This window comes from Semicossyphus pulcher, unplaced genomic scaffold (genome assembly GCF_022749685.1).
Source record: "Semicossyphus pulcher isolate SPU_LCO1_2020_fin unplaced genomic scaffold, fSemPul1.0.p SCAF_7, whole genome shotgun sequence".
Classification (NCBI taxonomy): domain Eukaryota; kingdom Metazoa; phylum Chordata; class Actinopteri; order Labriformes; family Labridae; genus Semicossyphus; species Semicossyphus pulcher.
In genome coordinates, this window is record NW_027211748.1 from 11,133,180 (window position 1) to 11,155,950 (window position 22,771).

General features: G+C 39.9%; 3 protein-coding genes across 3 annotated transcripts; 1 reads left to right on the forward strand and 2 right to left on the reverse strand.

Annotated features, from left to right (window-relative positions):
* Positions 1 to 1,523: 1,523 nt before the first annotated feature.
* Positions 1,524 to 4,945, forward strand: LOC138611252 (glutamate-rich protein 6). Its single transcript, XM_069684234.1, has 9 exons — positions 1,524 to 1,561; positions 2,089 to 2,215; positions 2,302 to 2,394; positions 2,487 to 2,646; positions 3,040 to 3,224; positions 3,687 to 3,769; positions 3,966 to 4,124; positions 4,268 to 4,487; positions 4,640 to 4,945. Exons 1-9 carry the CDS (start codon positions 1,524 to 1,526, stop codon positions 4,904 to 4,906), a joined length of 1,332 nt encoding a protein of 443 aa, XP_069540335.1. The 3' UTR covers positions 4,907 to 4,945.
* A 1,385-nt stretch (positions 4,946 to 6,330) lies between these two features.
* On the reverse strand, positions 6,331 to 13,412 carry selenot1a (selenoprotein T, 1a). Its single transcript, XM_069684944.1, has 6 exons — positions 13,234 to 13,412; positions 11,129 to 11,239; positions 9,198 to 9,324; positions 7,750 to 7,837; positions 7,424 to 7,587; positions 6,331 to 6,850 (listed from the first exon to the last, which is right to left on the reverse strand). The coding sequence occupies exons 1-5, from the start codon at positions 13,365 to 13,367 to the stop codon at positions 7,466 to 7,468; spliced, it is 582 nt and encodes a 193-aa protein (XP_069541045.1). The 5' UTR covers positions 13,368 to 13,412; the 3' UTR covers positions 6,331 to 6,850; positions 7,424 to 7,465.
* A 2,016-nt stretch (positions 13,413 to 15,428) lies between these two features.
* Positions 15,429 to 22,386, reverse strand: kif2c (kinesin family member 2C). Its single transcript, XM_069684942.1, has 22 exons — positions 22,312 to 22,386; positions 22,127 to 22,221; positions 21,862 to 21,963; positions 21,435 to 21,480; positions 21,309 to 21,353; positions 20,670 to 20,810; positions 20,422 to 20,538; positions 20,013 to 20,107; positions 19,801 to 19,896; positions 19,195 to 19,249; positions 18,936 to 19,098; positions 18,581 to 18,671; positions 18,416 to 18,479; positions 18,229 to 18,320; positions 17,995 to 18,137; positions 17,628 to 17,841; positions 17,268 to 17,378; positions 16,680 to 16,747; positions 16,484 to 16,562; positions 16,318 to 16,398; positions 16,120 to 16,213; positions 15,429 to 15,821 (listed from the first exon to the last, which is right to left on the reverse strand). The coding sequence occupies exons 1-22, from the start codon at positions 22,370 to 22,372 to the stop codon at positions 15,760 to 15,762; spliced, it is 2,115 nt and encodes a 704-aa protein (XP_069541043.1). The 5' UTR covers positions 22,373 to 22,386; the 3' UTR covers positions 15,429 to 15,759.
* Between the last annotated feature and the right edge of the window lie 385 nt (positions 22,387 to 22,771).

Consider the following 22,771-nt stretch of genomic DNA (forward strand, 5'->3'; position numbering starts at 1 on the left):
TCTGAACTTCAGCTGGTCCCCACCACACTGCAGGGAGGGAGCCATGCGCTTCCATGATGCTTCTTTTGCGCTGGTATCTTGCGTTTGTCCTTTTGACCAGCCTTACAGAAAACATTACACACGTTGAAGTTATTTTTAGGGCTTGCTAGTTACTAAACTAGCATGCAGTGGAATATAATAAGATTTCTACCTGCAAAGTCCGCTTGATAAGCCGCTTCATCCTCCGCAGAAGCGTTTGAGGACTTGGTCCCATCTATGACCTCAACCTCAAGGCCGGACCCGTTCTCAAAAACTCTCCCGAACAGTATTTTCCCGTCCTGGGCGGCTACTGTTTTGGCTGCGTGTGCTTCTTTTCGCCCTTCTCTTCTTTCCGTTTTCTTTAATCGATAGCAGTCTATCGTTTGCGCCAAATAACACGTGAGGATAACAGCTGCAGCCAAGTAAAAAGTGGCACTTTTCCTTCTTCCTTTTCGCATCATTCTGTTGTGACTCCTGGAAATGATAAGAGCTGGAAATCACCATTTCTCCGCACCTATTTGAGTTGTAACGTTAATCTCAGGGTGTAAACAGGCGCTGCAACAACCAATCAGGAGCTGCACGAGGAGGGCTAATTGATCATCATGTGGCATTGGTTCCACCTGTGCTGAGTCGGGGTTACCTTGAGGTCAGCAGACAGCGGAGTAGGAGTGGTGAAGTCATTTCCGGTTAATATAAGAGTGTTTTAAAGTAGCCTATCAGAGAGGCTGATTCTGAACAACGGCAGCAAAGTAAGAAATACCAAGATGACAACAGCTCTGACATCTTTTGGAAAACTTAAACAAAAACATCAGAGCATAAAAAAGTCTGTTAGAGACTGCTTTTACACAGGGTGAAAAAGCACATGACCTGATACATGAATTTTTCACAAATGGTAAAATATGTAACCTTGAAGATGATGCGATATTATCACAAGTTCAAGAACAGCTCTAAAATGCACCTTATGATTAGATTTCTTTGTAAACTGGTGTTTCAAATGTAAAGAATTGATTTTGAAGCCCGATACTTCAATATTGTGAAGAAATAATTAATTTTGAATATCTACAGATCCATGACAACAGGACAAACTCCATCTGTCAAAGATGCTCAGGAAAACCAACTATATAATGACACCGAGGTAAGACTGATTCTTTTTGTCTTTAAATCGACTTTTAAGCATTGATGATGGTCAAAAATCAAGAACTGAAGAATTCACATATGAAGAAAAATCTAACTTAGAAATATTCAAACACAGATCCAGATTTGAGCTACCAAGATCTGATTTTATCTATTTTTTTTGTCAGATGAAGCCTTGACATAAAACATAGCTACATCAAATATTAGGACTTCCTTTTCCGCACACCAAATTGTGGAGTGTACCGTCAGCACGTTGACTGCATTGTACATTATACTTTAACTGTGTTTCATAATATCTGTGGGTGTTAAAACCAGTCAGCCTGCAGCCAAAATTAGGTGCTGTTACGTTGACATCTTGTTATGTTATCTCCATGGTTACTGACAACACCGGCAAGTGTGACACATTGAGGTGAGTGCATTACCTGGTGCTCTTTTTAACCTATCAAAACTACAATCTAAAACCTACAATGTAATCTTTTGGGACTCTGTTTTCTTTTCCTTATATATTTGAGAAAACGTGAAACTGATTCTGCTTCAACCTGTAAGTGAGTGTTTTCCTAATCTCACTACAATATGTATTCTTTCAGCCAAACCTTACACAGGCAGTGAATCAACTTTCCCGGGACTAATAAGCAGTGATTTGACTCCATTCAGAGGGACAGACAAAAATACGAGGTCCTGTTTTTCCTGTGAATCAGTAAATCATTAAAGTAAAGTTGTTTTTCAAAGTTCACTGCAAAGGTAAATCTTTTATTTCCTAACTTAACTCTTTTATTTTGCTTTCAAATGCAGGTGCATCGACATTACAGCATGATCTGTGCGTGCAATTATCCATCCTGGATGACCATGTAAGTCTCTTGTAAGTTCTCTTCTTTAATCAATAAATGTCACATTTACTGTATGCTCTGTTTAACTGTATTGTGTGTTTTCTCACAGGATACCAGAGGTGTGTCCACAGTCTGTCAGTGTCCCGCCCGCCTATTGTATCAGAGCAGCAGGAGTTCTGAGGTACAATCGGGAGTCTGACAACAACAGCAGAAACCTAACAACCATTCTTCCAGAGGTACTCAGATCACATTTCTACCTGCTGTTTTAAGTTCCCACCTAATTATGTGACTAACTAGTGCAATTTAACTCTTTGTTGTCCAGTCCCAGCCTCTGACAGAATACCCTCTGAAGTGTGAGTACTGTGGGGGAAACGCAAAACCTTCTGTGGACTTAATGTGGGTACAGGGATTTGAGGTGAGGGAGAAAGTGAGTGTAGTAAAACAAATAACACTAATATACCTGATGCACCGCTGACCTGCATGCTTCCCTTCTTGTGTCCTTCTTAGACCGCCCCACTCTTCTGCTGTGCCCGCTGGCAGCAGCTGTGGGAGACGCTCCAGAGGCAGAGATGTTTGGTTAAAGGCAGGAGTGGTGGTACTCCAGCATCACCTGATGAAGACGATAACCCAGCCGTAGAGGAGGAGGAGGAGGAGCTTCTCTTCCAAGGCAGGGAGATGGACGATCACAACAAGTTCAGCACGGACTTACCGACAGGATTTGGGTACTTTTCGCTCACAGAAACACAAAGCTAGTACGATGGTTATCTTAATATACGGCATGAAAAGAAAGGAAAAAATCATCTGTGTGCTTTATTAGAGAAAAATCTGAACTGAGAAGCTTTGAGGATTATTCAGTCTATCTACCTGTCGCAGCATCCCGTGAGTAACACACACACACACACACACACACACACACACACACACACAGCTTTCAATCTGTTAATCCAGGTATGTAAAAGACATCAGCTGTTTTTGTTTAAATTATTGGTAAGAAGCAAAACACCCATGACTTTTAATGGCTTTGTATGGCTGATAATGTGTTTTCTTTGCTGTTGTTTAGTTCCCCCAACATCAAAGGTCTTCAGATTCCAGCTCTCTTCTGCTTTAGAGAGAGGATCCTGGTCAGCAGTGCGTCCTGCTGGAGCAACTGAGAAGCACTTTAAAGTTAAAGAGGAAGAGGAGCAGGTGCTGCTGCCTGTCTGTGACCACAAGACACATCAGTTCGGCATGTGTCGTCGTCATCAGGTACACACAGTCACGCTTTCTTTCTTCATCCTTTTAGCACCTAGAAGTTGTTTATTAAAGTCAGTACTGAAAATATCTTATGTAACTGTTGTTGATAATACTGATGAGACCATGAAAATAATAATGATGTATTTGATAGATACATAAAGGGCGGAGGTTTTCCAGGGCCAGTTGGAGATACGGATAGCGTCCTTCAAAAGCACAGAGCGTAATGACATTAGCTCCCCATAATAGCATGATAGGACTAAGGTTGTAAATTGGCAAACTGGCCCTTTAAACAGGGAGTGAGTAAAGAATGGTCTTTAGTAGAGGTCATAAGTTTCTATACAACTGTTTTTCCTGGTTGTTTACAATCTCAAACTGACTCTGAGATGTAAAGTTGATGCACTGCCCCTTTAAAAGCAACGTAAACATGAAAACATTAAACATCTTCTGACTTTGTTTAATCTTTATTGTTCACAGGATGGGACAGAATGTCGACAGACGTACTATGGCAATGGCTTGAAGTTTCTTACCGTGTTCGCTGATGGTTCTGCTCAGGTTTTGTATCCACTAATAATTTAATATCTGTGTAATCATGCCAGATTTTCAGTGGGTTTTCACTAAGAGACTGTACAAAAGTAACAAAAGGATCAATGTGGAACTTTAAGCTTAAGCAATCCTCAAGTGTGTAAGTGTGTATGTTCAATTTAAAAATGTACTCTGCAGTGGATGTTCTCGTCCTTATCATCATGGTCACAGTTATCCCTCAGGCCGTTTGGCTCTGGTTGTGGTGGTCACTGAACTGAATGGAAGGGTCTGTGTTGTGTATGAGGACAGCGCTGCCCCGCATCAACCAATCAGAGCCATGTTCCAGTCTGATGGCAGGGCGACATGTTATCACAGCAATGGAAACATATGGTACAAATTCAAGTGTTTATATCTGATGTTTTTATATTTAAAATGTTTCTAAGAAATATAAATCATCCTGTTTCTATGCTAATAGGTGCATCTAATGTATTGTTTTGTGATGTGGGATAATTACATGTGTGTATTTGTTGCAGGCTGACCTTAAACAGATCAGGCGGTCAGTGTTTGGGTGAGGACGGGGCCAGGGTCCGCCGGTGGAGCTGGGCCGGCCTCTCTCCCACTCCCCTGCAGCCTGTCTTCCTGTCCCTCAACAAAGCTGTTGGGGTCCGAGTTCTATCGAGGGAGCGGGTCTTTGTCTCCTTCCTGTCAGGTGGCCAACAGGCGAAGCTCAGTGTGGGTTCCTGCTGCGCTCAGGTGAAGCATTGTTGTCTATCTTTATCTTGACTGTAGTGTGCACAAACACATTTATTTGAGTCAAAATAAAATAAAGTAACCATGACGTCAGCAGCGTTTGTTTCATGGCTACACAATGAGCCTCGGTAACTTGTGAAACCTTTTTTTCCCAGGCTGAATGCAAGACAGGCGGGGCTTCTTCAGGACCATCAGTATTAAAGGAGGAGCTGTTTGTGTTGGCAGCCAGAATCAGGCTCCACCTGCCCATTCAGCACCCTCACCAGTACCTCACCACCCCCTCCCATCCCAAGCTGATGAAGACCACACAAGTCCAGCGCCTCCATGTTGTTGCTCGAAAGCTTCTGGAAGTCAGCGCTGTCGTGATGATGAGTGAGAGTGAAAGAGACTTCATCCAGAGGTGCCTCCAGGACTTTCTGTGACGCAATGACAGCAGCTGTTTTATGCCATAAAAACATGTTAGTTGTGCTACACAGAGCAGGTCGAAAACTCATCAATCCTACACATTTTGTTTTGATTTGGGAACAATATTTTTGTGTTTCACATTTAAAGAGGGGGTATTATGCCATTTAAGACATACTGTATATACAATGCTACAATGTTGGATGTCCAGACTAAATGTGGGTGAAGTTTCAAATCTGTAGATTAAAGTATGTTGAAGTTATCTCCTGCAGGTGTCAGTCTGCTGTGAACGCTTGCTTTCAGACAGACGCTTCACTTTGTGTTGTCACAAAGTGGAGGAACTCTATATTTGGGCATCTGCCCGAGACGCAGCAGAACTTAAGTCAGCAGGACAAGAGCACCAGACGTTCATTTCAGATCGAAAAAGTGAAGTTTACTCTTTGCCGAGAACTCTGTAACACGGCCAAAGGGTAGGAGGCGTGCCTCAGACACTGAGTTCTGCCCCTCAGCAGGCCTCGGAGAGCTGGCCAATCAGAAGAAAGTGGGCATGTAGGGGCGGGGTTTCTTAAAGGGACAGAGCTGACTGAGTTATTTCATCTAGAGGCTGTATGAGGGCCTGCACAGAGCACCAGTGTGAGAACAATAAGAGTTTTTTTTAACTTTAAATTATGCTAAGCTACTCCACAGGTATCACAGAGTGAAATATGAAGCTTGAAATTCGCATTATACCCCCCTTTAAAATAACAAAATGGAATCACAGGACAAAAAGTTGCATCTGGATGGTAGACATTTTGCAAGCATCTGGTTCCTTCTATACAAGTTAATGGGATTTAAGGAGGTATGATTGCAAACCTCTTGACTTCAAGAAAATATTTAAGATTGGAGTCAAACTAAATATTAAAATCACAAAAGCCAACTCCTTATAAAAGGTGAATTTTATATTTTTCATGACTGAACTTTTCTTTAGACCCCACAGGTCATTGTCTCAAAGGTAATCTTTCTGTGTGTTCTGGACTGTATTGCCAACAAGTAGAAGCTGCATTAAATATACGTTTCATATTTTCTACTGCTAAAATCTTTAATAATGTGACCCTCATCAGGAATATTCCAAAGCAGACGAGTGTGAATGGCACTGTGTGCTTTAGTCTTCCATTGTACTCAAGCTTAATCTGTTTTGTGTCTTTAAATGAAGTCGGTACAGACCCTCGGGCCCTCCTAATGACATTAACGTTGAGCAGATGGCTGAAAAGTGCATTTGTGACAACTTGAATCCTACTTATCCTCTCAGGTTTTTGTTACCTAACCTGACCTACACCTTGATAGGAGTCGCATTATTGTTCTTAATCCATCTTTTCTTCAAGTACAATTGTTTCCCCTTGTTTACTTCACATAAGATATAATTGAGAACACGCTTACACCTCAACAACACACCACAGCTTCACAGTTAAATAGTTACAATATGTTTTATTAATCTTCTTAGCTTCCTCCAAGTTATGTAAATATAAAAATTATTCAGAAATCATACCAAGACACAATTTCCCAATGTTATTTTCACAACAGTGATGACTGATTTGAAGTGTTGCATTTTCTACACGGCTAAGCTACTATTAGAACAGTTAACTTAATTTCTACATATGGCTCAGTGGTACAAATTACACCGTTTTATTCACATAGTTCAATTATATGCAACAAGTTAAAGACTATAGGAATCAATGTTAAATCTCTCCTTACGGGACCACTGATGTCACCTGGATGAAATCTGCAGTAGTATGAATATTACAAGAAAATGACAGAATGGCCGGCACTGTTGCCATGGATCCCACTCTGGCGTCAGGGGCGGGGTGTCTCTGAGGGGCACGGTGAAGAGTGATGGGGCCATCCAGTCTGTGCTAGCAGTCTTCCTGCCTTCAGCGCAGACCTTCATAAACATCACCTCACAGCCCAGAGAGAGACCCACCTCAAACCTAGACAGGAAGACAAAAAGAATAAACATGTGTGAGCCATGAGTCTCACATGTAAGGAAAAAAGAACATTATAAGATCAACAAAAGACTTAAAGTTGGTTAAGTCACCATCTACTGCCGAGTGAGGTAACACAATGGTGATTGAGCCTATGGCCCACTGATGAAAGCCTATACATTTGCAGTATAAAGTATTATAACTGACTGGGTGTCTGTGGTTTCATTCACGGACAAAAATTCAAAAGCGGCGCCCAGTTAGTGACGCGTTTTCCATCAAACAGCAGTGGTTGGTCTGCCAGAGAGGGTAGGAGGAGCGAGTAAACAGTAATCTACTATGGCTGAACAAACAAAGAAAAGATCGATGACTACAGATACAACTTCAACAATAAGTGAAAATCCAAAGAAAAAGAAACAAAATTCGGCGCTCAGATGAAGGCAAACATGCTCCTGCAATTACCATTTATCGCCAAAAGTGCCGCCAAAGAGAACGTAACTAAGATCTTCGAGATTACAACTTTAATATTAAATAACAGAAAGAAGTGTGGTTAAACAGTGCTATGATCATTACTGTACTTACATGGAGGGGCTTTTAGCTCCAGCCAGGGTGTGAACAGTAGGGTTAGGAGTGGTGTGGTTTTGTGTTCATGTGAACGTTCATCTTCATTTCATTGTCCAGGATTTGCACAAGCTGTTGCATGGAGGGTAGGTGACCTGACTCTAGCTTTGACCACACTGGAACATCTACGGAAAGACAACATGTCATTCTCTGAATTTTGTTCCATAAACAAATCACTAGTTTCATTTTATACAGTTACAATACTTTCCTCTTTTCAAAGTATTTCTTTCAAGTTATAATATGAAATAGCAATACATGTTACTGAGAGTTTTAATGGGTTCACTCACCATTTAATGTGATTTCAAAAGCTCCTGTAGACATTAACTGGTTTTCAAGCATATTGCTGAGGAAGAACACCATCATGCAGGCATAAATCTGAAAGAAGCAAGAGAGACATTTAGGTTGGAGTCTTCTGCAGAAAGAGAACATCTCCCACTTTTTCCCCTCCTGTTTTTCTTGCTCCATGCTAACCTCATGAATCATGAGATCAGAGCACTGAATAAGACACATTAAAGTCCTACAACACGCAAAGGTCAAAGGATGAATGTGGTGCTTTGTTGACAGGTTAAGGGGAAGCAGCTTAAAAACTCTTCTGAAGAGTGAGGAGCAACAACTCAAGATGAGGTTTAGACAAACTTTTAGTTTAGGTCAAAAACACAACTGAAAGTCAAATGCTAAATGTTTTTGTCAGGATCGGCCAAAGCAGCAACAAACAGTATGTAAGCATTGTTGTACATCTCAGTAGCACACTTTAGCATTTATCAGCAAGCAAATACTCTCATCATTATTAATCATACTATTAACAGCCAAAAACAACCCATACTGCTGGCTCTACTTGTATTAGACAGATTGAAACACACATTGTGGCAGTAACGCTTCAGGTTCCAAACACTGGTTGTTTTCATTGACCTACTTTTGGATTTTAATGGATGTGGGGAAAAACAGGATAACTTATATCATCAGGCTGTCCCATCATAGTGCTCCATTTGTTCCTTTTGCCTCTTCACTCATTATTTTTGCTCGCTGTCTGCAGGGCTCTCAAGAACCGTACAAGTGTGACCTGGGCACACCTTCTCACAAACCGCTCTACTAATTAGCTGATGGGATTAAGGCAGATTATGCAGGGGCAAATTACAAGACTGGGAACAGTCAATGAGACTGAATTCCCTTTTTAAGTCATTTGATTAAGAAACCCTCAAGGGCTTAAAGTTTACCTGAAGCACCTTTAAATGCACAAACACTTTCAGTTCATATATATTATCCCCAAGTACTGATTCTGTAAGCACAAACACCAAAACCACACTACATGGTATCAGCCTCAGCTTTGTGTTAAAATACGATAATATCTGATAGTGCAAGATTGTTTTATTTGCAAATATGTGATGTCAACAGTCATTGGCCGGTCTCCCTTTGAGCCTTTGGCATGTGTGTAACCCAGGGGACAACAGATCCAAGGAAAACAATACTTAGCAACACAGCCTTAACACCCTCAATTATCAGCTAATGAAATCCCCTGGGTTTGTGTTTCGCTTGGCAGACAGTCAAACTAAAGCCTGCTTCCCTCCATATTTAAACTCCTTCCTTGCTTATGTGGGATATTCGTAATGATAACCTGCAACACAATTCTCAGCCAGACCATTCTAACAATCCTCACTCCACCCTTGTAGAAGTCTCATGGCGAGGTCTCCCATGGGATCAGAGCACAAATGACATCAATCGTTGAGGTGAATCTTACCTTATTTCCCTGACCCCACTCCCAGATGCCTGGGGCTTGCATACCGAGGAGGGCGAATGGGTCCCTGCCAACAATAATCAGCCCAATCACCAGCAGCTTGAACATAGACAGGAAGGAAGCAACATGTCTGAGGAGATAAAGCAAGAAACTGGATTTTAATACAATTCAATTAAGGCAACATGAAGCAGATGTGGTTACTGGCTCTTCACAATATAACGTTAATTTAACAAATATTAAACAACAGCTTTGTTGTGTAGAATAAACACCAGGAATCAGAATCAACGGTGTAACACTGGTTCCTCCTGTACAAATATTTACTAACCATTTAAACAGTGACTGAACTTGGATTATGGCTCGAACACTTTTACACATGTCAACATACAGCAAACAAATAGCTGCACAATGTTTACTTGTTTTTACTATCTCTAACTTTATCATGTGTAACTGGTTGAACCAGGTGCCGTCGGTGTTTGGAGAGAAAGATAAAGATAGATTAAAAAAAAAACACAGGCTGTAGAATAAGAAACTTACTGTATCCTTTCTTCAATAGACTTATTCTCAGGTGTGTTTATTAAGAGCTCAACTGATGAGGACCTGAGGGTCTCAGTGATATCACGCCTTTAACTACAACACCAGGGACCACTGCACAAACCTGTCTGACATCGAGACCCAACCTCCAATCCAAACATAGCCACTGATGCTTCAGAATGAACGATGCTTTAGAATTAATCAGTCAAATTTAAGTCTGTATTTTTAACAGTTCCTTGACTAATACATTAGCAGTATTACTTTAGTCCTGCTAGAAATCACAGAATCCTAGATCCTACAGGCTGCAGTTTATGGTGGTGTGAAATTGTATCGTTTAATACAGTGGTGTTTATTACTCATCCCACACTTGTTTGTATTATTGGGTGGACAAAATAACAGAGTTGTACTGATGGATGTTTCTAACACCCCCCTTGAACAAAAACTCATACTCTTAATGAAGGTACAAATATTACAAGACAGCTATTTTAGCTTTAGCTTGACCTACCTAATAAATTGACAACTGTTGAAGTCCTATTTCTGTCCCCTTTATTTTTATTGTTTCAAATTGATCCTCTGACTAAAATCTCTTTGCCTCACACAGTTTAACAGATAGAACTGTGCAATCAAATCTATGAGCATTACAAGCAGCACAAGGGTCTTTTCATGCTTCTTTGAGCTTTTGCTTTGCCTCCCAATCATCATACAGGCTGCACTACCGTATGGATGAAGATCGATAGGTATGTATGCAGCCCCAAAGGCAAAGTTTTTGAGTTTGCTAAAATAATTGAATGTTAATTTTTAATTTATATATGACCTAAAATCTTTCTACAAATGCTTATAAATGATCATTAACGAAGTCACAACAAAGCGTATGTAGTTTATATGCAAATACCAAATCCTCCATTAGAAAGAATGTGGTATATTTTAAGAAATTGTATTTGCTTTTACAGGGTTGAAATAGCGAATCCATTTTTAATACACATTAATTTGAACAATAAAGCCAATATCAGCACAATTTGTTATTCGCTTGGTTCAATATAATGTATACATTAATAAATACAGGAAGTACGCATATGATTTTTTTTAATTGACACTTTTCCCACTAATTCAATATGATTCAAATCTACTAATTTAGAACAAATGACAGAATACATTCTGTGATGAATTATTATAAACATACTAAATAACATGATGCAACTTAGACCTAACTTTTTCCATTTTCGGGGCCAGTACTGTCTACATTTATAAACCAATCAGAAATAACTCCTTGGCCAGATAAGCCAAGCAGCATGAGAATTCCTTCTCCTCGGTGGAATCAAAGCTAATCCCAGCAGCTTTTGGGCTGCTTTAATAAAGCCGGCAATAATCCACTTGTAACAAGGCAGACAATCGCTCTCTCTTACCGGTAGAGGGGTATAGGAAGATAGTTCTCCCCCTCAATGCGGATGTCTGGGTACCGCTGGTACAAGGCCTGCATGTACTCCTCAAACACCCGCTTGTACCCTCAGGAAATGCTGTGAGGAGACAAACACACTGTTAGAAGGACAAACACTGTACACGGTTGTGAGAGCAGAGACAAAAGGCAGCCACAACAATACGGCGATCTCGAGCAGAGATTGTGAAGTTAGCCTTGAGATCATGCACATGCGAAGGCCACAGTTATCTGAACATCATGTTTCTCTCTCAGTGGAAAGTTTTCGTGCCAGTGTGAAATTCCAGATAGCAGGAGACTTGCCAGGTTAAAAATTGATACTATATAGGCCAATGCTTTACCCCTGTTTTGTGACATGTTTGCATTACAGATAAGCAACAATTTACTTTACTTTTGTTCTTCACGTGACACCCAAAGTAACAATGATGTTAACGTCGAGGCGAAATGAAAAATGTCATATTAATCCTTTTAGATCACATCCCTCGTAATATTGTGCATCTATTTGACAATATAGAAAAAAAGAAAATGCAGAAAAAAATACAGAAAATCAATTTCTTCGTATTCTTATATCAAAATCCGATAATCTTTTCTTCCGGTAAAACTAAATTTCACGTGTGCTTACGTAAGTTAGCACCAAACAATTTCAACCAATCAATCTGCAACATTTAGCCGCAGAGCACCAAGAATGCTCGCTCAGTTAGCTAGCTACTGCGCTGTGGAGAACGTCTGTCTACGCCCACTTCTCAACGATCAAATCAAATCCCTCTAATGATATGTCCCGCCTGCACGCCCCGTTTCACTCGGAAATACGTCACGATACGGAAGCTAGATACTCTCGAAATACCGTTTCAGCTCGACTTTAAGAGTGAACGTGTATTGTTATTCATATGAAGTAGGGCTGGGCAACATGACAATATATATCGTTAAAACAACATGAAAATGTCTATTGTATGTGTTTTTCTATATCGTCTCTATCGTGATATCTCAAAACCAGCGGCTGAACTGATTTATTGCCATTTTTATATCATTCTGACGATGCTTTACGTTCTAATCCTTGCAGGTGGGAGTGAACCCGGAGCAAAGCATAGAGGGATGCGCTGTTTAGTAACATGGACATTAACATGCAGAAAACGACTCAGGCTCAGCCCAAGTGAAAACTCAGTACTTTTTATTTGTCAAGTATTTAATTCATACAGGATTATCCAAAAATAGGCTTTACCATGTGCTTATTTCATATAGACTAATTATTTGTTAAACTACCAGAAAATATACTATATCATTATCGAGATATGAAAAATCCTACATAGTTAAGATACGATTTTGTCCACATCTCTCGACCCTAACTCCAATGCTCTAAACCCCTGTTTTTTTAGCATGTTTGCATAACAGAAAAGCAACTATTTACTTTGCAAATGTTTGTTTCCTGTTCTTCACGTGACGTCTAAATTAGCATAACGACTTAATGTTAAAGATGAACATGTATAAACATTCATATGAAGCCCAAATTTGCTTTTATTGTGGGTTGATTTTAAATAAAGTAACGTCAGATTTAACTTTCCAGCACGATCAGGAAACTTAAAGGCAAAGTGAACAACAGACTGAGCTCTTTGTCGGGATTAGAAATAATCCGTCTGTCCCTACAAACACAAAGGAGAGTTAATCTCACCTGCGGACACGAGGTTGTGTATGTGTACATTAAAGCACCTTTCAACAACAAAGGCATCTATGCGAGACATAAAGGCATTAAAATTAGATAAAAAAGGAGCAGGAGTATACAAAAAGTAATTGACAGGAAAGATTGGGTTTGACAGTAGGAGGCATGTTTGACAGCGGAAGCGGAGCCACGTTTTCAACCTAACATTCATGAAAACGGGGAAAATGAGGAACTTCCACAAAGTGCATACTCCCTGTGTGTTTAGACTGCAATTGGCTAATTTAACTAATGAATAACTACCGTCACGTGAAAGCTCCTCCTTTAATAGGTTAGTTCGCTCCTCGATGTCCGGCCTACGACGTTGTTAGCCGGAGTTTAGCTAGCTCACAATGACTCGCCAGATTTTATCTGTATTTGCTTACCAGATTTGAAACTTGAGGAGGGGTCCCGTCGCAAACTGCATCTTCATCTTCTTCACGCCACTGCTGTCACCAGACGTGGCGTAGCACAGCGAAAAGACCCCCAAGACGAGGAGCGAGAACCGTAACCACTTCATCGCCAACCGTTCAGGGTTTGTTTCCTCACTCAGTCAGACGGAGAGGGGAGGTTAATCTGTACATTTCGTTACTGGTTGGTCCCTCCTTTTCCTCTGGCTTTAATCTTGGAGTTTTAACACAGCATGCATTACGCTGCAGCGCCACCCACTGGTGTGGCTGCTCAACTGACCTTTAAATAATCAGCTAAAGCTACTTTCCTCTCTGGGGGCCTTTTTCATCATTCAGTGTTTGTATAATAGTGTACACTAAAGTGATAAAAAAAAATATTAAATGGATAATGAACGAAACATGAGCATTGAATTACTTCCTTAGCTTCCTAAGCTTTTTGCACTCACCAATATCCTGCACATCTGTGGTTTTTAAATTATACCTGTTGTACATACTTTGTACTATACATATTGTTTTTTATATTTTATATTTTTAATCTTCTTATATTTAAGTCTTATTCTAGTTCTGTTACAATTGTTCTGCACCAAAACAAATTCCTTGTATGTGTAAACCTACTTGGCAATAAACCCTGATTCTGATACGCTGGAGTAAGTATAGGTATGTCATTTGCAAACAAAAACAACATCATAATTATACCTAAAACTAATAAAGAATATTCAAGTAGAATAAATACATTGTGCTACTGACAATACATCTAATGTCAGTGAAATATCTAAATCATCAAGAGATATTTTTTAACTCTGAGCATAAGAATATTTCCCTGAGGCAAACCACAAGCACAACTCAATTGTATTGTACTTTTAGTTCAGTCTAACACAAGTCAACCTTTGAGTTGCAATTATCTGTTGATCACAATACTTCAACTCCATATAACCAGTTCCTAGTTTAAATCTATTCTCCACCCATGTGATATTTTAACCCTGATGATGATATAAACTTGGATGTGTTTTTTAACTCTACCGTTAACCTAAGGTACCTCACCAGTTAGTTGACATGTACTGTATGTTCTACGACTTCCACTTGTAGTGCAGCATCTTGCAATTTTAATATGAGCATCTTTCAGAACATTTGTTCCCATAATTCATCTCAATTTTTATCAGTATTAATTAGTGTTCAATTGTGGCTTTATTTGATTCTAAACATTAAATATCGTGTTTCCTTTAAACTCAGTAACATGCCACTCTCACTGGGACTTATGGGGGTGCATGTTCTCTTGTCTGTCTTGTCAAATATCTGATTAATTAAAAGCCACTTTTAAATTAAACGAAAATTTGATATACGGTCAAATACAATATTTAAGCAGAGAAGCACTAAACATACAGTATATTGTATTATACCGATTATTAGATTTTTTGTTGCTGTATAAGTCATGTTTAGATGCCGCTTTCAAAATGTTTTTTCACAACATACATAATAGAATAATTGTACAATTTTATTTATTTATGTTAAAATAATAAAATGTTTTAAGACCTGTCTGTTTTGTGCTTTACCCGAAAAAAGTTAACTTTATTTTTAATTCAAATTTTGTAGATCACATATATGCCTAATTTACCATAGGGAGCTGCAAAAGCATAGTTCACTGTAAAAAACAAAACATTAAGTTAAAAGGGATTTATTTAACTTCATAAGGCATTGTTCTCTGTTGTTCAGATTCAGTAGGTGCAAAAAGTACAGTTTACTATTTTTAAGTGCTTCATTAATATTAATTTTAGTAAGGCTGTATATAGATCTTCTGATAAGTGCATAATAAAAGATTCATTAATCCTAATAATTGTTCTCACGTTAGATCCATTAGCTAAATTATTTATTAATATTTACAGTTAAAAACTAATAAATGAATTAAAAAGAAACTTGGTTAAGGTTCAACAATGACAAAATAGGTAAGTTAGTAAGACCCAATAAATGAGTTTACACTGTTAATCATAAGAAACTCATGAGGCCTTTATTGACTTTCTTAAGCGCTTGTAAGAAACTTAAGTTCATATAAGCGCTTAACAGTTACAAGAGCAGATTTTATGATGCTATTGACACTTCTACCACGTCTAATTAACACATAATATTGTTAAGAGCATCTCATAAGGGCTTTATGACCTATGACAAGGACCTTGATAGAAAGCATTACCATTTATTATTTCAACAAGATTTCCATGTTAGTGTCAAACTTTGCTCCTGGTTTTAGGAACCTGATAAACTTAAAATATCTAGTACCGGCTGCTGGATGTCATGGTGTAACGTAAAAACAACCACAGCGTGAAGTGCTGCCTTATACAATTTTCAGGTAATTTCATAAGTAGTGTCTTACAAGACTCATTAAACATGTTATGAGTTAGTGTCTGGATACAATTCATTTTATTTAAAGAGTCAATATAATAAAATCAAAGGGAACGGGAAACAGACAAAGGGTTCAATAAACAAACGTGTATCTTGGTTGGTGGGTTTGTCTCAGTGGTTCAGCCTCGCCATTCTCTCCTTATCCACAGAGGACTGCAGCGCCAGGACCATGTCTGTGTGGATGACAGAAAGAATTAAATGAATAAGGAAAAGCACAAACATTGATACAGATTTTGGTCCTTTATATAGCCCAGTTTCCTCCTTTTACTTATTGACATGTGTCACTGTATCACTGCACCAACACTACTACAAAGCTGAAGTGATATAACAAGGTGATAGGTTGCAGTCAACTTGTATCGAAGCTGCTTAACTTCCTCGTTATCCCACAAACGCAGAGAGAATAATGATACAATTTGCTGTTTGCTGAACTATCCGACAAAAAATCGAAATGTAGCTGTGCTTTGTACGAACCCATCAACTTCCTGGAGTGATCCACCAGGTCGTGAACTCCATCCTCGATGTTGTACGAGGTTTGCTCCATTGCCTTGACCAGTTCATTTGACCTCTGAGAAAGCAATGTGATAAGAGTGTGAGGACGTATACTGCCTTGAACAAAGAAAAGGCCTGTTACTTGTACGCTGTAAAGAAGTGCAGGCTTAAGAAAACTACCTGGAGCTCTACATAAACTTTCTCCTCCAGCTCGGCCACCTGGGATATGGCATCATACACACTGGTATCCACAGCTGACTCCTACAAGACACAAAAGTGAATTGCAACATTTTTGCAATTTATACATAAAAATTATTAAAATAAATCTGCTCTTGTTCAGTCTGACCTCCTCTGTGGAGCTGTCCATGGGCTCTTGTGCCTTAACTGCTCCACTGGTTTTGGAATTGCCATTTAGTTCCTTCACTCTGCCAAAGACCAGAAAAAAATAATAAGAAATAATTTATTATTATTATTGTCATCATCATCCATCACTAAAAAGAAAAAAACGGAATAAAGATAAACTTCCTAAACTAAATTTGTACCTGTCAGCATAACGCAGTGTGTTCATTGTGTATTCACATGAAGCCATGCCTGGAGAAACCATAGCAATCTGTGGAATAAGAGAAGAGGAAATATGTAGTTACATTCTGTACTTAAAGCTCCTGTGAGGAACTTTCAGGTTGTGTTGATTTTGGCGCCCCCTGTGGACAAAGCTGTACCTCTTATCTCCTCTCTGAATTGTCCTGTTCATACTTAAGTGGTGATTTTTAACAAACAATCTCATCCTGCTTTCTTTAACACTCATATGTGTCACACAATTTAAATCTTTACCCTGGAAAACGTAAATAAAGGCAGCGTGAGGTTAATCGCTTCATGCGACACCTACCCCCTTACCAGCAGTTTCAGGCATTAAAAACAACTATGAAGAAATATTCAGTCTTGTTGCTGATGGTCTGGTTTGCTTTTGTAGGTCATATAGAGTAATAAGAATTAATTTCAGTCCGTTTCATGACCAGCAAAAAACTTGTACGTATTTCAGCTTGTATGATGCATCTACATCATCCCTTACGACGTAATCAGACAATAATACATTGTTTGGCAAACTGAGTAAGCTTGGTGATTTAACCTACCATGCAGGTCCTGGACTTCTCTCCGATGAAGGAATCTCTGAGGACCTTGGTCAAAGTGCTCATCCTGAAAGGAATGTGATCACTGTTCATGCCCAGTGAACGAATACACTCCTAAAAGACACAATAGTAGACATTCAGGCATGTTAGGCATGATTTTCAGCAACCCTTTTAAGCACTGTACACTTAACACCTGTTCTGCAAATGTACGAAAAGTGAAGCATTTTTTAATCCGACAGAACCCGCATTACTTTATCAGCATCATAGCTGAGGGTCAAGAGAGGAAACAAACTATTCTAGCTTAGCAGCCACAGCAACTCATGTATCTGCTGTGTGCACACCTCCAAACCAGCCCTAGATTACCTTGAGAGCCAGCAGGCTGCGGTTAATCTCTGCAGTCTCCACCAAAGTGCTTCGGTCATTGCTGCTGACGTCCGTGCCACGCTCGTTGCCGGCCAAGTCCACCAATGAAAACTTGCCGTGCAGCGTGGTGGCGCGGTCGTTGCGTCGTAGGACAATCTGGAGGATGGCATGAGAGCGCGATGAGTTGGCGTTGGCCGAGGTCTGGCCTGATGTTCTGGAGAGAAGGTAGGAAGGAAGTGAAGGGAAAGCTGCCTTGATATTTTTTTTACTTAATAAAAACAATACGATTAATATCTTTTTTTAATATCTTTAGAGTGCGTAGACATCTAAGTTTCAAAAGTAATGTAGCACCATACACATTCTTTACCTGCATGAGCTGCCCATCTGGATCATCTTGATCACTTCTTCTGCTGTGGACACGTAGACCTCCTCCAGACCGACCACCTGAACCTGCTGTCGGTCATCCTCCAGGACACGGAGCTTGGCCTTCTTGTTCAGCAGGTCATACACCTAAATCAAAAAGGATATTTTAGGATAACTTGTTTACGCTAATTTTAGGTCAAAATTCCCAACGTGTTCATGGAAGTGAGGTTACTCTTACTTTTCCATTGTAAATCTCAAAGAAGCTGACGTAAGCAGAGAGATCCAGGTTAGCATACCTCCGGTGGTTGAGATTAGCGAAAACATCCTGAGCTAAAAGGGAAAAACATTAAATGAAATAAACCTGATAAACATCTTCCTCCTATGTAACATGCATAGAGAGCCGCTAAAGAAGGCTTCGGTCCTACCTGCCAGAGCGTAGATTCCTTTAGCGCTGTTCTGCTGCCTCCCTGAGAAATCACCTCCCATCGTCTAAGAAGAAAATGTCCCAATAATACTTATTATACCTCAATTCTCCAAACAGAGAGACTCCTACAAGAGAAGTCAACAATGGACAGCAAGCAGACACTTACATGAGTCTTGCCACTTCCTGTCTGGCCATAGGCGAAACATGTTGCCATTCCACCTTCAAATATGGACTGCACCAAAGGTTTGGCTGTGAGCCTACAGAAACACACCTTTTGTCAGAAACTGAACTCATTAAGAGACAATATAAGCATGAAAGTAAAGTATACAGTATCTTTTCCTTCTCTAGGCATTATACTTAACAGTTACTACAGTTAACAGCTCATTAGAAGAACAATTAAAACCCCTATGAAACACTTTTTAAAATCATACACCCAAGAAGAAACTTAGGAACATCTCCATCTCTGCTTTAAAAACCTGCAGTCAGGTCCATCTTGTTTCCAAATAAAATGAGGACATTACTTGTAGACCAGGTCGTTGGTGGAGGTCTCATCGAAAGAGTAGTCAAAGTGGAAGATTTGGTTGTCCAAGTACTTGGTAAGGTCCACCTTCTGCTTTGGCTCATGGACCAGCAGAGTACCTTTTCCAGGAACAGACACCACATCTATCTCCTTCTTATTAATCTCTGGTAAAAACACAAGGAAGTCAGTGGTTAAAAAAAGTCTCCTGTTCATCGAGATCATGCTGTATAAAAGGATTTTAGACATCCTTCTCAACCTACCTTGCTTGTTAAGGGGCCGCTTGCGAACGCACACACAGATCCTCTGTGGTTCAATCTGTAAAAACACAAAATGTGCTTTAAAAGGCGGAAGGAGCCACTGTCAGTCAAAGCTGGTGTTCTCTGTATCAATAGAAGCAATAATATTTGAAATTGGCGCCATAGCTGTGGAGAAAGTTGTACAAACAGCTCATGGTTTCGCCCATTCTACATTCCTACAGCACCAAGCGTGCATTGTGCCTCTCCCTCTGAAAGGAACGGCCCAGCGAGAGACGCTGTGTTTTTTTCCCCCGACTAAACACTGCAGATATCGGAGGCGGGCGTCCTAGATTGAGGAAGAGTATTTTAGCAAGCTCCCTGGCCTCCGCCAGACTACGTTAAACGCGTTATCTGGCGGAGGTTTTCCAGCGCCCATTGGAGAAGCAGATAGCGTCCTCCAAAAGGCACAGAGTGAAATTGCTTTTTCCACTACCATAATGGCATTAGCTCCCCATGATAGCATGATAGGACCGAGGTTGAAAATCGGCAAACTGCCCCTTTAAGTATGGGCTTTAGTGGCAGAAAGTAAATAGATTTCCACCACAGACATGGTTCTTAAGTCCAGCTTACACGGTCAGTAGTTGATACGGGGGTTATTTCCAAGGTCTCTCTGAAGTCTTGAATCATCTCATAGAACTTCTGGTTTGGTCGAGAACCTTCCCCAAACTAAAGGAAACAGAGGGAAATTAAATATAACATGAGGCAGATTCTATCACACGTCTTATTTTTCCAAGAGGATAAACATGGCAGAATCAGTAAAAAAAAAAAAAAAGACAGCTCACCTTCCCCCTCTTAGTCTGCATCTCTGGGGGCTTTATTACACACGAAAGCCTTTTGCCTTTGCTCAGCTCTTGGGGAGCCACAGATTTTCTTCTGCCTGAAATGCATAGAGATGATGAAAACGTATTTGTTTTGTCAACAGATAAACCCCCAGGGACTCACATCTCGTTAATCAGTGCAGCATTCAACAAACTTAATCACAGAACAGGTACAAGCCTAATAAAATGAACCCTTTGTTCTTCTGTCGTAGAATATAGAGTTAAAAAAAAAATCAATAACAGGAGAGAAAGGGAGACTACACTTGTGACATTAATGAAGACAGCTTTCTCTCTTTGTATATAGGATACATCTTTAGAGTTAAATAATAAAATGAATACACATGATTTTATGTCACTGTAAAATGTTACTGACCTTTAGGCACAGGCGGAGGAGGCATTCTCTCAGGTTCATCGTTTTCCTTTACTGACTCACGGACATGCGCCTGTGCCTGCTGGGCCTCATTCTTTCTACGCTGTCGATTAGGAAGTGCTAGATAAGGCAGGAGAATGCACTCATGTTAATAAAGATGACAAATGTTTTAAAGTTATTTAACAAAGAAAACAAAATTAGGAAAATGTTGTGAATTTCGCTTTGAGTGATTTCTGAAGGTCGGTACCAACCAGAGTTTGTAAGGACTGATTGAGCGGGGAGATCAGGATGACTTGTCTCCAGGCTTTTCTGAGAGGGCTCAGAGGTCGGGACTGGTGCTTGAACAGGAGCCGGGGGCTGGAACATGCACGTTTGTCTGACCTGTGACCGAACTAAAAGGAAGACAAAATGCAAGTTAAACAGATGCAGTACGAGTGTCTTAAACTGAGTGTTGTTAGGTATTGCAAGCATTGGATTTTTTAGATTGAATGTTATCCAAACTCCAGTACAATGGAAAGTTAAAATCAACATTACAGTAGTCTGTCAAACAAGAGTGATCACAGCATCACTTTATGATCCTCCAGAGAGGCAGAGTGAAAGAGAAGTGAGCCAGGAGGACAGGTAAAGAGGAGTGCAAGCCAAAGTGCAGGAAGTAATCAAACACTACATCAGGGGATCAAATATTTGATAATATAATTTGACCCAAAACCCAAAGCTGTCCAGATGCATCCCTGTGCAACTGATCATTTAACTATAGCAGGTAATTAGGATACTTGTGTATAATCAGGTCTACAAGGATTGTAGATTTTTCTTAACTGCCACCCTGATCCCGTCAACTATGAGTGATTATAAGTATGAGTCATTTGCTTAATAGAGAGGAACATGCATGCCTTGCCGACCTGACTCTTCAGCTCTGGCGACTACAGGAGCAGAGGCTTTTGGAATAAAACAAGCAGTTAGGAGATAAACTACAGGACATGCCAATCTAAAACAACTAGTACAATATATTTACATACAGGAGGCAGGGGCAGGAATCCTGGATGAGCGCAGTCGACTCTCATACTTCAGTGTAGAAGACAAACAGAGAGAGAGAGGAGAAGAATTGCTCATTGCATTAGTCAATTAAATTCTTTATAATGACCATCTCTGTACATCCAGGACTGTATGACCCAGGTCTCTTAATTCACAGATGAGTAAAGTTACATTTTGCATGCAGACATTAACTTTGACATTCTTTTGTCATCTATTGAGAAAATGACACCAATTTGATGTTGAACTTCAGCCAAAACAAGGAAGCAGCTCAGCCAGAACAATTTGACTATAACTGTGGTGTTAAAGATTTAAAAGTGTAATTATTCTTGTCTTAGAAAAATGGTGCAACAGTTTGACATTGACAAAAAGCTACTCCAGTTCATTAAGTGTAAATAATAAGTAAACATGTACCTTGTCAGGAGCAGGAAGGGGTGGGTCAGCAGGTTTGTTGGTGACAGCGTTTACAAGGTCTAAAAGCTCTGGATTGAGTGTACATAACTCGTTAACTTCAACCTAAATAACAAACACACCCAGCCAAGAGGAGAAATGCAGTTAATGTAACTTAGATTGGATGTCAAACTTCCAGAAATACATAATGAGATATCTCAAGAGGCATTCATATTATACTTCTAAGAAGAAGTAACTCAGTATCTTCTGTGTTTATGGATATACTGACCTCCTTCCCTCGGCAGATCTTTCTCTCATGCCACTCTACCATAACAGTGGACTTAACGGCATCAACGGACTTGACTGTCGCCGGGTGAACTCGCCCTGGATCACACAAACACCAAGGTAAGTCAACCTTCGTGACATACAGCGTTACTATTTATAAGGTTGCAATAGAAATCAAATTAATCTTACCATCACTTCGACTGATTTGGACAGAGAGTCCAACAAGAACTCTGGACAGACTGGCCTCCATTGCAGCTTTTTCTCTGTGCTGTAGGTGAACGGAGAAATCAACATTCAGGTAACGTCAGCGTTGAGTGACAAGCTAACTCGCGCTATCTGCCAGTTACGTTGAGATCGCTATAAAAGTAACATTTCCTACTTTTATAGATAACTTAACAGTTATATAATGTTACTGTGATTATAAAATCCATATATTTGTCTGTTTATCCTTTCTCACTCCAGATAAAAATATGACTTACCTAGCGACGTGCCAAATTCAACGCCGCCCAATATTTAAACTGGTGTTATTTCCGGTTATTAAAGGATCTGATTGGTCCTCGTCATGACACATCCGCGTCCTTCTTCTTCTATGGCTTTTTTTTGCGTACAATCCAAATTGGCGTTATACTGCCCCTAGCTGGACATATGA